This window comes from Neopsephotus bourkii, unplaced genomic scaffold, assembly GCF_033783945.1.
Source record: "Neopsephotus bourkii isolate Nb327-2 ecotype Australia unplaced genomic scaffold, CSIRO-AGI_Nbou_v1 NB_234, whole genome shotgun sequence".
NCBI classification, from domain to species: Eukaryota; Metazoa; Chordata; class Aves; order Psittaciformes; family Psittacidae; genus Neopsephotus; species Neopsephotus bourkii.
The window spans coordinates 9,568,487-9,581,006 of NW_026900744.1; the positions used below are offsets into that span (position 1 = coordinate 9,568,487).

The window sequence follows — 12,520 nt, forward strand, 5'->3', positions numbered from 1 at the left end:
GGTTATTTGAAAGGAGAAAAAGTGCTTAAGTACAGCATGTTTTAAAACATAATTAAAAGCATACATTATTGAAATGGTCTTACAGAAAAAGCATTATTGTGATACTATAGTAAATTTTATTACTTGAGGGTATGATGGATAAGAGGTATTTTAAAATACCTTTCTGCCGCTGTCTCTATATTTAGTTACAGGTTTTTCACATTTCTTCATATTCTCATCAGATGTATTTTATCCTACATTACCTCATTTCTCCCAAGAAATCCCTCTTGGAAATATTGATAACCTAATACATGACAGATTTTGGTCATTATTATTTCATTTAGTGGTCATATGTATAGACCAAGGGGGAATCTGAATATTGATTCACTGAATGGCTAGTAACAATGATTTATGAGTCAAGGATTCAGTGCAGTGAGCCAAACACAGAGATTACATCTTATGTGCCACCATTGATTTTGTTTCATATTTCACTGCACAGTGATTAGGCCAGGGTCTCGCAGATGTTAGTGCTAGAACCATACTCCTCTCTTAAGCAAAAGATACACCAGGAGTTATACCCATTGCATGGTGCATATGTATGTGACTCCTGCTTCTGACTTACTTTAAAAAAAGCTAAATATTTTTCAGTTACTTTTTAAAGAGTTGGTATTTCTCTGGTAACAACAAAGGTTTTGGATAGAATTTAAAAAAATAATCAAAAATGACTTTGCTGCCCACACAACCATGTTCTTGAAACCTGAACCATATCATTTATGGTGTGGAATACAGACCACATGCACTGATCTTAAATACAACTGATAGAAAATGGGATGCTTTAAAATGAATGCTAAAATGGCCCCTTTGTGAATCTTTTTGATATTTTTTGGCACATGCCTAGAAAAGAAATCTTCTGGCCAGTAGTTTCCAGGGGATTGATGCTACCAAGTTGAAGGTTTGTGTATGAATATGAGATGCTGGGACTGCAGCACAGCCATCCCTGATCATGGTTTGGTTGCAGGTCCAGTGTGTTGCAGTTATACAGTCTCTGCTGGCCCACTTAAAGCATGGGTAAAAATGTTGTAAATGCATGGCTAAAAACATGTTCTTGCCTGCTCTTGCCTGTGATTTGATTTTATTTTGGAAGTTAATAGCTTGTGGGTATTTTGCTGGTGGCTTTATGCTGGTTTAATGAGATTGTCTTCATTGTGTCAGCTGTGAGAGGCATGTCTTCATAGAATGGTTTGGGTTAGAAGGGACCTTATAGATCATCCAGTTCCAGGCCCCTGCCAAGGGCAGGGACACCTTCCACTACAGCAGGTTGCTCAGAGCCCCTTCCAACCTGGCCTTGAACAATGCCGGGGATGGGGCAGTCACAAATGCTCTGGGCAACCTGTGCCCGTGTCTCACCACCCTCCCAGTGAAAAATTTCTTCCTAATATGTAATCTAAATCTCCTCTGTCAGTTTCAAGCCATTCCCTCTTGACCTGTCACTACAGGCCCTTGTAAAATGTCCCTCTCCAGATTTCTTGTAGTCCCCTTCAGGCATTGGAAGCTGCTCTGAGGTCTCCTTGGAGCCTTCTCTTCTCCAGGCTGAACAAGCCCAGGACCAGTCTCCATAGGAGAGGTGCTCCAGACCTTGTGTCATTTTTGTGTCCCTCCTCTTGACTTGCTCCAACAGGTCTATGTCCTTATTATGTTGAGGGCCCCAGAACTGAGCACAGGACTCAATATCTGAACTCAATTCCTTGCTTCAGCCCAGTGACAAGTGGTCATAAAGCAGATCAAGTATGTTGAAATGCCTTGCAGTCAGCTAGAGAAACACCATGTCACTGCACAGGTACAGACATGTCTGACCACAGTCCCAAGACTTAGTTCTCTTTGTTTTGTTTTTCAGTCGACTTCCACTTCAAACAAGTTCTTGGCTGCAAAAAACACTGGATGGGAGGAAAAAAAGAGATCAGCTAAGTGGCATAACAGCTTAGAGAAATATGGGCCTTTGCAAAGCCTTGTCAAGGCTGTCAACAAGCAGTTTACTGTCTTACAAAACTGCAGTGTCTTTGGTTGATGTTAGTCTAGTGATTTTTTTTCATTTTTGTTTTTCCAAGGGAAAGAAATGATAACTTCTATTATAAATAGATTATTTTAAGGATTTCTCTTCTGTGAGAAGTTTGAAAAGCCTTTGAATTTTCTTCAGCTGTTACGATTGCTTCTTTTGGTTTGTCATATGGTTCTCCGTGTTTTTTATAGCTGTTCATTATTGTTTATTCTTGATATTCATAAAATCTGTCCTACATAGGTTTGAAAATGAGAGCTATTTGTTTTGCAGTTTAATGAAGAGAATGGCAAACAGCCTCAGACTGTGCCTCTGGTGTCCAAAGCGATCAGCATATTTAACATGCTCAGCGTGACACTTGAGATATTACAGCTGATAACAATTGTAACTGACTTACAGCATCCCTTTCCCTCCCTCCTGTGGATGCTGGGGGTTTATCTTTGAGACCCCAGGAAGATGTAGTGATGCAGAGGGCAGAAGTGTTAGAAAGGTTTTACTTGCACTTTGAGTGGAGGCGCTCTGATGTAGTGACACGGTGTTGATTCAGGTGAAACACAGGGAATTTGCAATGAGGATTGAGTGACACCCCCAACCCCCTCCCCTTGATTCTGAGCATTTAGCAAAGGCAAAAAGAGTAATTCAGACTTGGCAAAAGGAGATTGCCTGGAGCCAAAAAAAGCCATTCTTATTAGTGCTAGCAAAGGTTTACTTTCTGGCTTATTGAATGAAAACTCCCAAGAGTGTCCAGGCTTTATCCTGTGTTAACAAGAAGGGGTAAAGCTGGCTTGTCAGAAATGGACCGCCGTGTAAGGTGTCTGTAAAACACAGGAGTGAGGCCAAGCCGAACTGGAGTGCTGATGACAAAGGAAAATATTCATCTTTTCCTCTCAAATCCTGTTTATTTTCTCTGTGAACGATTGTGGTAGACCACTGAACTGCTATGGACTGGTGGACTAAATCATAATGCTGCACTTTCAAAATAGTATCAGTGCACTCCTGTTCAGTGCTGTGTCTTACATAGGTAGATTTGGTATTTTGAATCATCTGCTGCACTGATGAGCTGGGAAACCAGGCTGATGTGAGGTGGGCATTTCTGTGGGCATCCTCAATTTAGGGTATTCATTAGAGTGTTTACTGTGCACTATTTCAGACATCTGTGTTGCTTCAGAGCACCATGCAGCTGAATGCATTGAAGTAATGTTTTTTTTTTTTGTTGTTACAAGATTGGATGACCTTGGTTAAGTCTGGTTCTTACTGTGTTATGCCCTTCCCTAATACTATATTCTTTACATACAGCTTGGGAAGAGATATTTTGGGTTTAGAAATCCAGTGTTCAAGGTGGCAGTTAATAGGGACTGGTTAATCCGGATTTGGAGAGAAGACTCTGGTACATTTTAAAAATTTAATTGCTTTTAATGGAAAATAAGTCTTTGTTAACCAGTTTTAGACAGCAGAGTTAGCCTCGCCATTCTTGCAATTTGCAACTTGTTTAATTGGAACAGAATCAGACATTGATTGTTTACCACCAGTAAGGTATTGTCAGATCAGTTAACATCAGAAGGATGTTAACTGAATCAGCACAGGGTTTTGCTTGTCTTTGGGTTTTTTTGTAAGATCTCACAACTTTGAAGATTTTCTGCAGTCTGGTAATGTACCACTAATGCAAAGTTGTTCATGTAAGTCATTTTTTGAAAAAAAACAAAAAAAACCAAAACCGAGCATATTGAAGACTCAGGAATAACTCCAGTGCATCTGAAGATGTGTTCAGTGTTGAAAACTAGAGCTGGGTCTCATTGCAGATACGTGTCAAACTAGCTCTTGGATCATAAGCAGCATTAGTCTCATTCTAGTATTTTACTAATGTGGCTCAGACAGTTTTACCAGTCACACTGCACTAATTAAATTCTTACGTTACAGATTATAGGAAGTTTAACTTTTGGTTTTTTTAAATTGGGAAAGCGTCATGATGGGAAAGCACGTGGATACATGATTTCTCAGGAGACTAAGTAATCTATTATATTGTATGAATATGTATCTACTCACCTTTGCCTCCTCCTCTTCCTTCTCTTTCCTCTGCAGAGTGTCTCAGATATATTATAGAATTACTTAGTTTCATAAACTGGGTTATGAAAGGCAGTGGGGGTGCTGCATGTGTGGCAAGCCAGGTCATGCAGGATTTATAAGAAGGACTGCCTGGGTCCTGCTAGTTCTGCAGTGTGTACGAGCTGTGCAGCTACCACTGATGTCCTTTACCTCTCTGTGCCTGTCTGTTACCTCTCTGCATCGTCTGTTAATGCTAGTGTAAATTTAATTTCTGTAATAGGGATGGTAAAGCTTGGCTGAGGTTGCAAGTGCTCATGGTGTTTCTAAGATGATTTGGAAAATTAAGCACTATATGGTAAAATACTCCAGCGTTAGTCTGAAAGACTTTCAGCCAAAGAAAAACATCCTTGCTTAGCTGGGAAGATCTCTGTGTTCCCCTTTCTCTTAATCGCCTGAAAAGCTGTATGGAACAGGAGGGAAAAAGCAGCTCTTGAGCATGCTGTGTCAGTTGTCCAGAAGCTCTTAAAAGACTCTTTTTGGTTTCTGAAAATAAAACCTTGGGAAGGTTAAACAGAGTAGAGTTGGGACACAGCAGTCCTTTAGAGGTCTTTCTCGTCAAAGATAAAAGCATTTCAAGGAGCATGCTTGGAGCAGCTTTCTCTTATCTCTGGGGTGCTCTTGAGCAATGTTGAGTAGAGAGGGATGGCCAACAGTGGCACGTGTTCAGCAGCAGTCGTGTTCCATCTGTAAGAAGTTTCAAAAGTACAGAAGAACAAGGAAGCGAGACAGGGGCTCTAAGATATTCAGGACTTGAAGCACAGCTTATGAATACAGTATGAAGAGGTGCCCAATACCTTTGCAGTGTACGGGTTTGAACATTAACATTTCCATTACTGATCTAGTCTTCTTTAACAGCATATATGTGAAGAAACTGAACAAGGTGAACTGTGTTGTTTCCAGTGGAGGGTTGGGTTTTGTTTTTTTTTTTAATGCAGTTTGACCCAGAGGTAGGGATTTCAGTTACAGCTGAAATTTTCTGGGCAGCTTTTATTACACTCTGAAATTCAAGCAACCTTTTGCTCTAGGGAGTTTCTCTCTGCCCCACCCACAACTAAAGCAGTTAGTGATCCAGAGAAAAAGTTTATTAAGGTCTGAGGGGAAGTAAGTTATTTGCACGAGGCAGCCACTCACCATGGTCTGCTTTTTCTGCTCACAAAGAAGTAACTTAAAACGTCTTTTCCTGGTCCTCCTTATTTGGTTTGGGATTTGTTGTTGTTGTGAAATGCCACTGACATCTCTCTGTATTGCTGATAGATGGATGGTCAAAAGGACAAGGATGACGGCAGTGTCTGTAGCCAGAATGCTCTCTGGCTCCAGCTCATGTCTGGGTACCTTTTTCAGGATTAGCTTTTGTTATGCTGATGAATAGTTGGTTCAGAACTGCGCTATTTTTTACTTGGAGCCACATAGAGTTTCTCAAATACATGGGTTGCATTAAAACTTGTTTGCTGTGAAGCTGTTAGTCTTTATTTGAAAACTCACAAAGAAGCAAACTCAAACCCTGTTGCATCGGTTTTCAAACACTGCTTATTTTTTTAATGCCTTTTTAGAAAAATGTGAGTTACTGATAATCTGGTAGGGGCTGGTTAGTTTATTCTGAATACTTACTGCAGCAGCACACTGAGTTAAATTTTATGTCTGTAGGCTACAGCAGTCGGGAAGGAACAATGTATTGCACAAAACACATTTATCCTTAAAATATTTTGCATTTATTCTTAATTGTATAGTTTCTTCTGGTTTTGGTATAAAAACATAAATATCCTTTCTGAAACTGTGGTTTCTTATTGAAATAGATAAAGTAAGTTCACAAGATCAGGAATTCTTACTTAATTTAAAACAACAAGAAAAAGTCTCATAGATTTTGCAGCTATTTCCTAGAGAGGTGTTGAGTACTGCAGGTGGTGCTTTGATTATTGTTTTTGGTTTTAACACAACCCTTAGCCCTTACACCCTTCTTCTCTCTCCATTTTCAAAAAAAGCCCAGGAAGCCATGAATTTAAGAAAGATAAAGCACAGGTGTGTCACTATCCACTTGAAACTAAAGGAAGATGTTTCAACCCCCTTGTGTACAGTGATACATTATGGAAATAATGATAAAACTTGAGTCTCAAGAAGTTAAAAATCTTCTGGACAGACTGGGAGCAATCAGAAGGCTGGCTTAATTTCACTTTTAGCCCTTATTGTTCCTCATCTGTTCTCTTGGACTATTCGAATTACTAACTGGTATTATGCTGATTAGACTGTAGTGTCTGTGAAATAGTTTTGTGATTTTTTCCTTTGGGTCCTACAGGTAAAAAATTAATCCCAGGTCTTCCCAAGCTTTTAGCTGAACTCTTTCCAGGAGTTTGGGTGTTGGTGGGTTTTTTTTTTGGTGTGTTTTTTTTTTTTTTTTTGTGTGTGTGTGTTTTTTGTTTGTGGGTTTTTTGTAGTTGTTTTTTGTTTGTTTTTTGTTTGTTTTGTTTGGGTTGGTTTTGTTTTTTTTTTATATATTGTTGTGGCAATTTTTTCTTCTTTATTCAGCAGGAGCTCCTTTTCAATTGTAATCTCTGCTGAATGCAGTGCATCCTTTGTGAATTTGCAGATTTATTTTTACTTTTTTTGGGTTGCAGACCAGTCTCAGCCCAGTATGAAAGATCTCGGGGTATGATACGACTCTCTCTTCATAACTGCTTCTGGGTTGTCCTGTAGCAGTTGGTGTATCACCATTTAATTTGTGGGCACATCTTTTACCTCCAGGCACAGGGCCCTCTGCCAGGGTAGGCCACGCTCTGGCTGTCCTGCACTGAAGTACTGTTAGCTGTTTCATGCTGTTTGTTGAAATATGTGCAATAAAAGTGCTTGTGACTGAAGAGCACCTGTCTGTAGCTGGATGTGGGAAAAAGGGCTTGTTTTTTTGTATAAATAAACATAAAATCACGTGGCCTCAGATGTTAGTTCTCCTTCATTTCCCTGTGAGAAATCACAAGCACGGTTATATTGTGGGAAAGGGATGCCCACACCGAAGCACTAAAGTGGCATTGCTTCTCTTAAAGAGAAGTCTACTTGGCTATTTAATAATCTTGTATTCTGCCACAGTCATATTGCTTTCATTGAGAGCCAGAGAAGTTGTTCCATAGTGTTTTCTCTTAATTCCCTTCTTTCTCTCCTTCTGGAAGAAAGTGAGTGCCAGTCTTGTTGCTGTCTGTGTGCTCAGAGAACAAACTTATCTATTGATTAATATTAACATTGACTAATATAAAAGGAGTTACACTTTCTACTTCCGAAAATGATTTACAGTTCATTGAATTTCTTTGTCTGGCATTTTGTATCTTCATCCTTTCCAGTTCTCCTTGACAAAAGGGTAAAGTATTTTTAAAGCCTCAACATGCTTTAGTACTTCCAAGACTCCTAAGTGACCCTTGGATCCTGCCACTTAAATTTTTACATAATTGTGTGTTTTCAAAGTAACATTAGTTTCAGGTATCAGAAATACATCCATGCAGTCCTATCTATTGGGCTTGGAGAGACCAAGACAGTGTGGCACCAGACTCAGCTCTTTGGATCTATAGTTGCCACAATGTTGCAGAATTGTTTCATACATCTGTAATATATAGAGCCAGCTTTGTAGTACAAAGTAATTTGGTTTTATATGGATGTTATTTTTTTTTCTAATTTCCCAAACTCTAGTACTTGGGGCTGAAGCATGATCTAGCTTCATACAGTAAGATATCGAAGAGGTTGTCCATAGTTACTCAGTTGGCTGGTGAGAGAATGAAACTGCTAGCAAAAGGGAGCACTCTGCTGTCAAATCTTCTATCACAGCTACTGCACTCTTATAACTGTAATTATGTTTTTTCAAATGCAAATGATAGTTTTAAGAATTCTTCCTTTGGTACATCATTTACAGGAGCAGTTTGGTTTGTATTTCTCAATTGGGAGACAAATCTCATCGGAGGCTAAGGACAGGAGATTCTCACCCATTTTGTTTATAGCCTTTTCTCTGAAGGGATTTATTAGGTCAGAATACAGCAAACCTTAGGGTCATGTGAAGAGGCTTCTTCACCAGAGCATTTTGCTGATTGAACTGCTGTTACTGCTTCTCATCTGAGGAGAGCAACCTATGTGTAGCACGAAGGGAATGCTGGAGCGGTGGCAGCGAGGAGACTTCTTGGTCCCTTGTTCTCAGCCACTGCATGTTTTGAATCCCTACGAAAAATGGCAGTGTCCTAGATTCAATTTTTTTGTTGTTTTTTAAGGTAGAGAAATACAGGTTGTGTTGGATTTTGGGAGTGGGAAAAGCTTAAACCAGTCATTTGCAAAACCGATTTGATATATTCAGAGAAAATGTTTCTGTTCCTGCCTCCCCCCCTCCCCTTGGTACAAGTACATCGATAACATTTGTACTTTCAACTTTAACATGTATCACTTTTTGGCATTCTGTTTAATGATCACTGACCTTGAGAGATTACATCCCACAAACCTGCCAAATTCACAGCTGCAGTACAGGTGTACTGTCAGTTTTTATTAAAAATTTCTGTCTTTATGTCAAGTAAAATTTGGTATTCCAAATTATTGGTGTCCAGCTATTGATGCAATTTTTATTTATTTTCTTCTCTGCTCTCTTTCTTCCATATCCTCTGCTTCTCCAGGTATGAAGATGAATAATGCAGACCACTGGTTTCGATGATGCTGGGCTTTTATAACTGGATTCATTAAGGAATACAAAGAAAATTCTGACAGGGATCAATAATGGTGTCTTCTGGCTGCAGAATGCAAAGTTTTTGGTTTCTGCTCATTATCAGCTTCCTGCAGTGTACTGAAGGTAAGCTATAAGTTGTTTTTTTTTTTTTTTTCACTTGATTTTGCAGATAAGGTGAATGGTCTGTACAGTTAGTTTCTGTTAAATGACTTGAAGTTTTAGGATGTCGAATTAGAAGTACCTGTAGCATGTTCTAGGTTTAATTTTTAAGAATCAATTTTTTTTTCTGTGAAAAAAGGAAATACATTTTTTGGTTTTGATACATACAGTGTGGTTTGTTGAACCTGAAACGCAGTGTTCAGGCAACTGAAGTGACAGTATTAATATCCTTGATAGGTGCCTTATTTTTGGACTCATCCTGTTTATTTTATTTTATTTTTTTATTCTCATTACACAATCATTTAGAAACAATGTTTAGATATGCTAAATGTGGTATAAAGTAACTCAACAGAGCAGATACCTGTTCTACCTTTCTAATTTGTCTGGCTGAAAATAAAATGGCAAACACTTCATTAAGATTAGAACTACACAAAATAAATTTCAGGAAATAAAACTCAAAACTTCATACAGAATTAGCATCTACTTAAAAATTTTTGCTATAAAAATGGGGAAAATACTTCACTGCTATCAAGTGTGGTGTTTAAAACAGCTTATATGGGAAAGAGATGAGGAAGGAAAAGGCTTTTTTAAAAAATTGCATCATCTACTCTTTATCTGGTTTTATTCATAAACTCCCTTTTATCCAGTTAGTCTGTCTCCTCGTCTGTTCTTTTGGCCCTTTTTAACAGACACAGAAATGAAAATGAATGATAAGGAAAGCATGGTTTGTGAGGTTTTAGTTTTAAATATTTCTGTAGAATATTTAGATTCTGTAGGACTTGAGGCTAATTCTGGGTGTAATCATTTTGATTTACTAGACTGTAGGTGAAAAGACTGGTTTAGTAATAAACTAGCACTTCCATACCTTCCTACATCATTCGGTAATTGGTATATTCTTTGGTGCATCTGTGGTGTGATCTCACCACCATTTAAAGCAGATACGTACCTTACCCTGTCAAGATTTTGAATTTTAAGTCTAAGTTTTGAGGTATAACTTTAGGAAAGCTGCTCTGCCTCTCCCTTTTCTTTCCCAAATCTATATGAACAAAAAGGATCTAGTCCTCAAAAATGGCAAAGATTAAAAATTATAATATCGTATGCGATCTTCCATGTTCACTGTGTGATTTCCTGAGCATTTATTCTAGACAAACACAACTCAGGTGCTGTGTTGTAGTGACAGACAAGCTCTGCTGCAATAGGTTGTTCATATGTACGTGTGAACATACACATGTATCAGGGAGTGTGTCCCAGGAGTCTTCATGAAGGTTTCTGAACATGAGGAAGCCTCATTTCACTTAAATAGCTTTAAGAGCCAGTTCACCTGCCCTTCCCCCTTTCTTCTTTAATATCGTCAGGATGAATTATAAAACTGGTATTTCCCACAGCACACTGCAGATTTTGGGATGGTTTCATCGTTGATGATTTGATAGCTGCTGTACTGACTGCTCTCTTGGTGTCTGTTGAGTCTGTGGACTTGGGTATAATCTCACTTTTATAGGAAAGTAAGTGCCATCAGCTGGGAGGTAAAATGTATTTCAGCCTCTTTCAGAGGTAAGGAAGGTAAATGTGCATTAGGAGAATGGAATTACAGCTCTTATGACTAGCTGGTTAGGTAATAACTTGTGTTAATTATAAATGCTCTCACATTGCTAAAGTGGTTACACTAGTTGAAACCAAAGGTGTAGGAAGTAGAGAAACCTGTTTGTGCTTTTTCTGAAGTTTTAAAATACTAAGGATTTTGTTTGTTATTGTATATAATAGTTTCAAATCCCTGTATGTAATACATTTGACAAAGATTCATGTGCTTACACTTTAATGCTGTGCTGTGGTTGAAAAACATTTGAAAGCAGAAAGGAAAAACAGACAAACAACTTAATTTCTCTGGTTTGATTACAGTAGCAAACAGCATGGTGCAAAGAACGTTCTGTGTGCTGAGTTTGGAAAGGAAAAAGTCAGCTGAGAACTTCTGCAGATTGAATTCTTGCTATTTGCAGGAAGCTAATTCTCATTGTCATCTGTAATATTTCAAGTTCATTTTGTTCTGTCCCTGTTTTTCTTGCTTTTAGTAGCCAGTAGCAATCTTTTGATGCTTCAGTTGTGAATTTACTTTTTAAAAGTCTATACAAGAGCTGCTTTTTCAGCTAAAAGAAACAGGAAAGGAAATTGGGAGCAGATAACAGAATCATACCAAATTAATTGTAAATTCTTAAAATAAATGAAATACGGTGGCTCTGTATACTGAAAATGAATATTAATATAGAGTTGGCTTCCAGCCACAGAAGCAAAATGAATACCGCATTATTACACTTTCTCACAAGATTACATTGCCTTCTGCTTCAGTAATAAGAGATGCCAAGTGTAACGTGCTTTAGTAGCACTTCATGCCTGGAAGTATGAACATGAACAAAGGTTAAAATAAGAGCATCTAACTTCTGCGAGAAATAAGGAAGTCTTTAGTTCTCTTACTTGGAACTTCGGGATTTCTGTAGAAATTTTATGTGTGTATGGAGGTTGTTGCAGTTAGTGGGGGAGATGAAACCTGGCTGAATTCCCTGCTGTTACATTTTAATGTTTCTGTACAGTTAAATAGGAGGGAAGGGGGACGGAGATCCTGGGTGTGGACAAGTGATTCATTTGTTCATATAATGAAACATTTTCCAATCAAGCTAAGTCTCATTGCCTTCAGAGTGCTTTAGCTTTAACTCACCAGGGAATTAGCAAGCAGGCACGGTTATCTGAAGGCTTCAATTTTATTCTATTGTTACCTATCCAAACAGGAATCCTATCTGTGGTTAAGAAAGTCTTGGTTTTGCTTTGCTTTCTTTGGCTAGCACAGTCCAGGTGGGGTTGCTTTTGATGCAGTCCCTTCAGGTAAAATGAGCCTGAAACAGATGAATGCTGGAAGCTGGAGGGGAAAACCGCACCAAGTTGTTATACAGTGGTGATGCATTGATCAACAATAGGTCAATATTGTTGTGTAGAGGCTTGAAAAACATTGTTATTACCATCAACAGCAAGCATTGCAGCCCTAAATGAGGCAAAGATAAGAGGGGGAAAAAAAATGAAAAGTTGAAGTCATGAGCTTAAATATTAATATCATTTCTGAAGGTATTTTTCTAGCATATTCTACTAAAGGTGTCTTTAAAACTACAGTGTTGTTATAAAAGACAGACTGAACGAACTACCTTGGAAAGTAGTTAGGAGTTACACAGGTGGTTGTGTGAAGTCTGGCCTTGTACCATGGCTGAGTGCCTGGGGAGTATGGGAGCTCCCACTGTGGCTGTACCGGAGTCTGTCCCCATCACACATCCCATGCCGTCCTGGCTCTCTGGTCTTGACCAGGAGGGTATTTGCACTCCTGTCCGTCCATGCAGCCAAGTCCCACACAGTTCTTTACCTGGTTTCTACAAACTGCAGGAAATTAATTGCTTTTGGCAGCACCTCTTCCCCTACCCCCCCTCCTAATTAGGAGAAATCATCCAACAAGTTAAAAATTATCTGAGAAAATACAGAAAGTCAGAGGGTGAGATCACACATGCCTTGTTTCC

At 38.7% G+C, this 12,520-nt stretch overlaps 1 protein-coding gene across 18 annotated transcripts in view; it reads left to right on the top strand.

The window, feature by feature from the left end:
- The window catches only part of ADGRL2 (adhesion G protein-coupled receptor L2), a 162,376-nt gene that overhangs the window by 23,441 nt on the left and 126,415 nt on the right, over nucleotides 1–12,520 (top strand). For all 18 annotated transcript variants that reach the window (XM_061345179.1, XM_061345184.1, XM_061345176.1 and 15 more), the window contains exon 2: nucleotides 8,764–8,936. In XM_061345179.1, coding sequence (XP_061201163.1) covers nucleotides 8,864–8,936 — 73 coding nt within the window. In that variant the 5' untranslated portion in view covers nucleotides 8,764–8,863. The remainder of the gene's footprint in view (nucleotides 1–8,763; nucleotides 8,937–12,520) is intronic.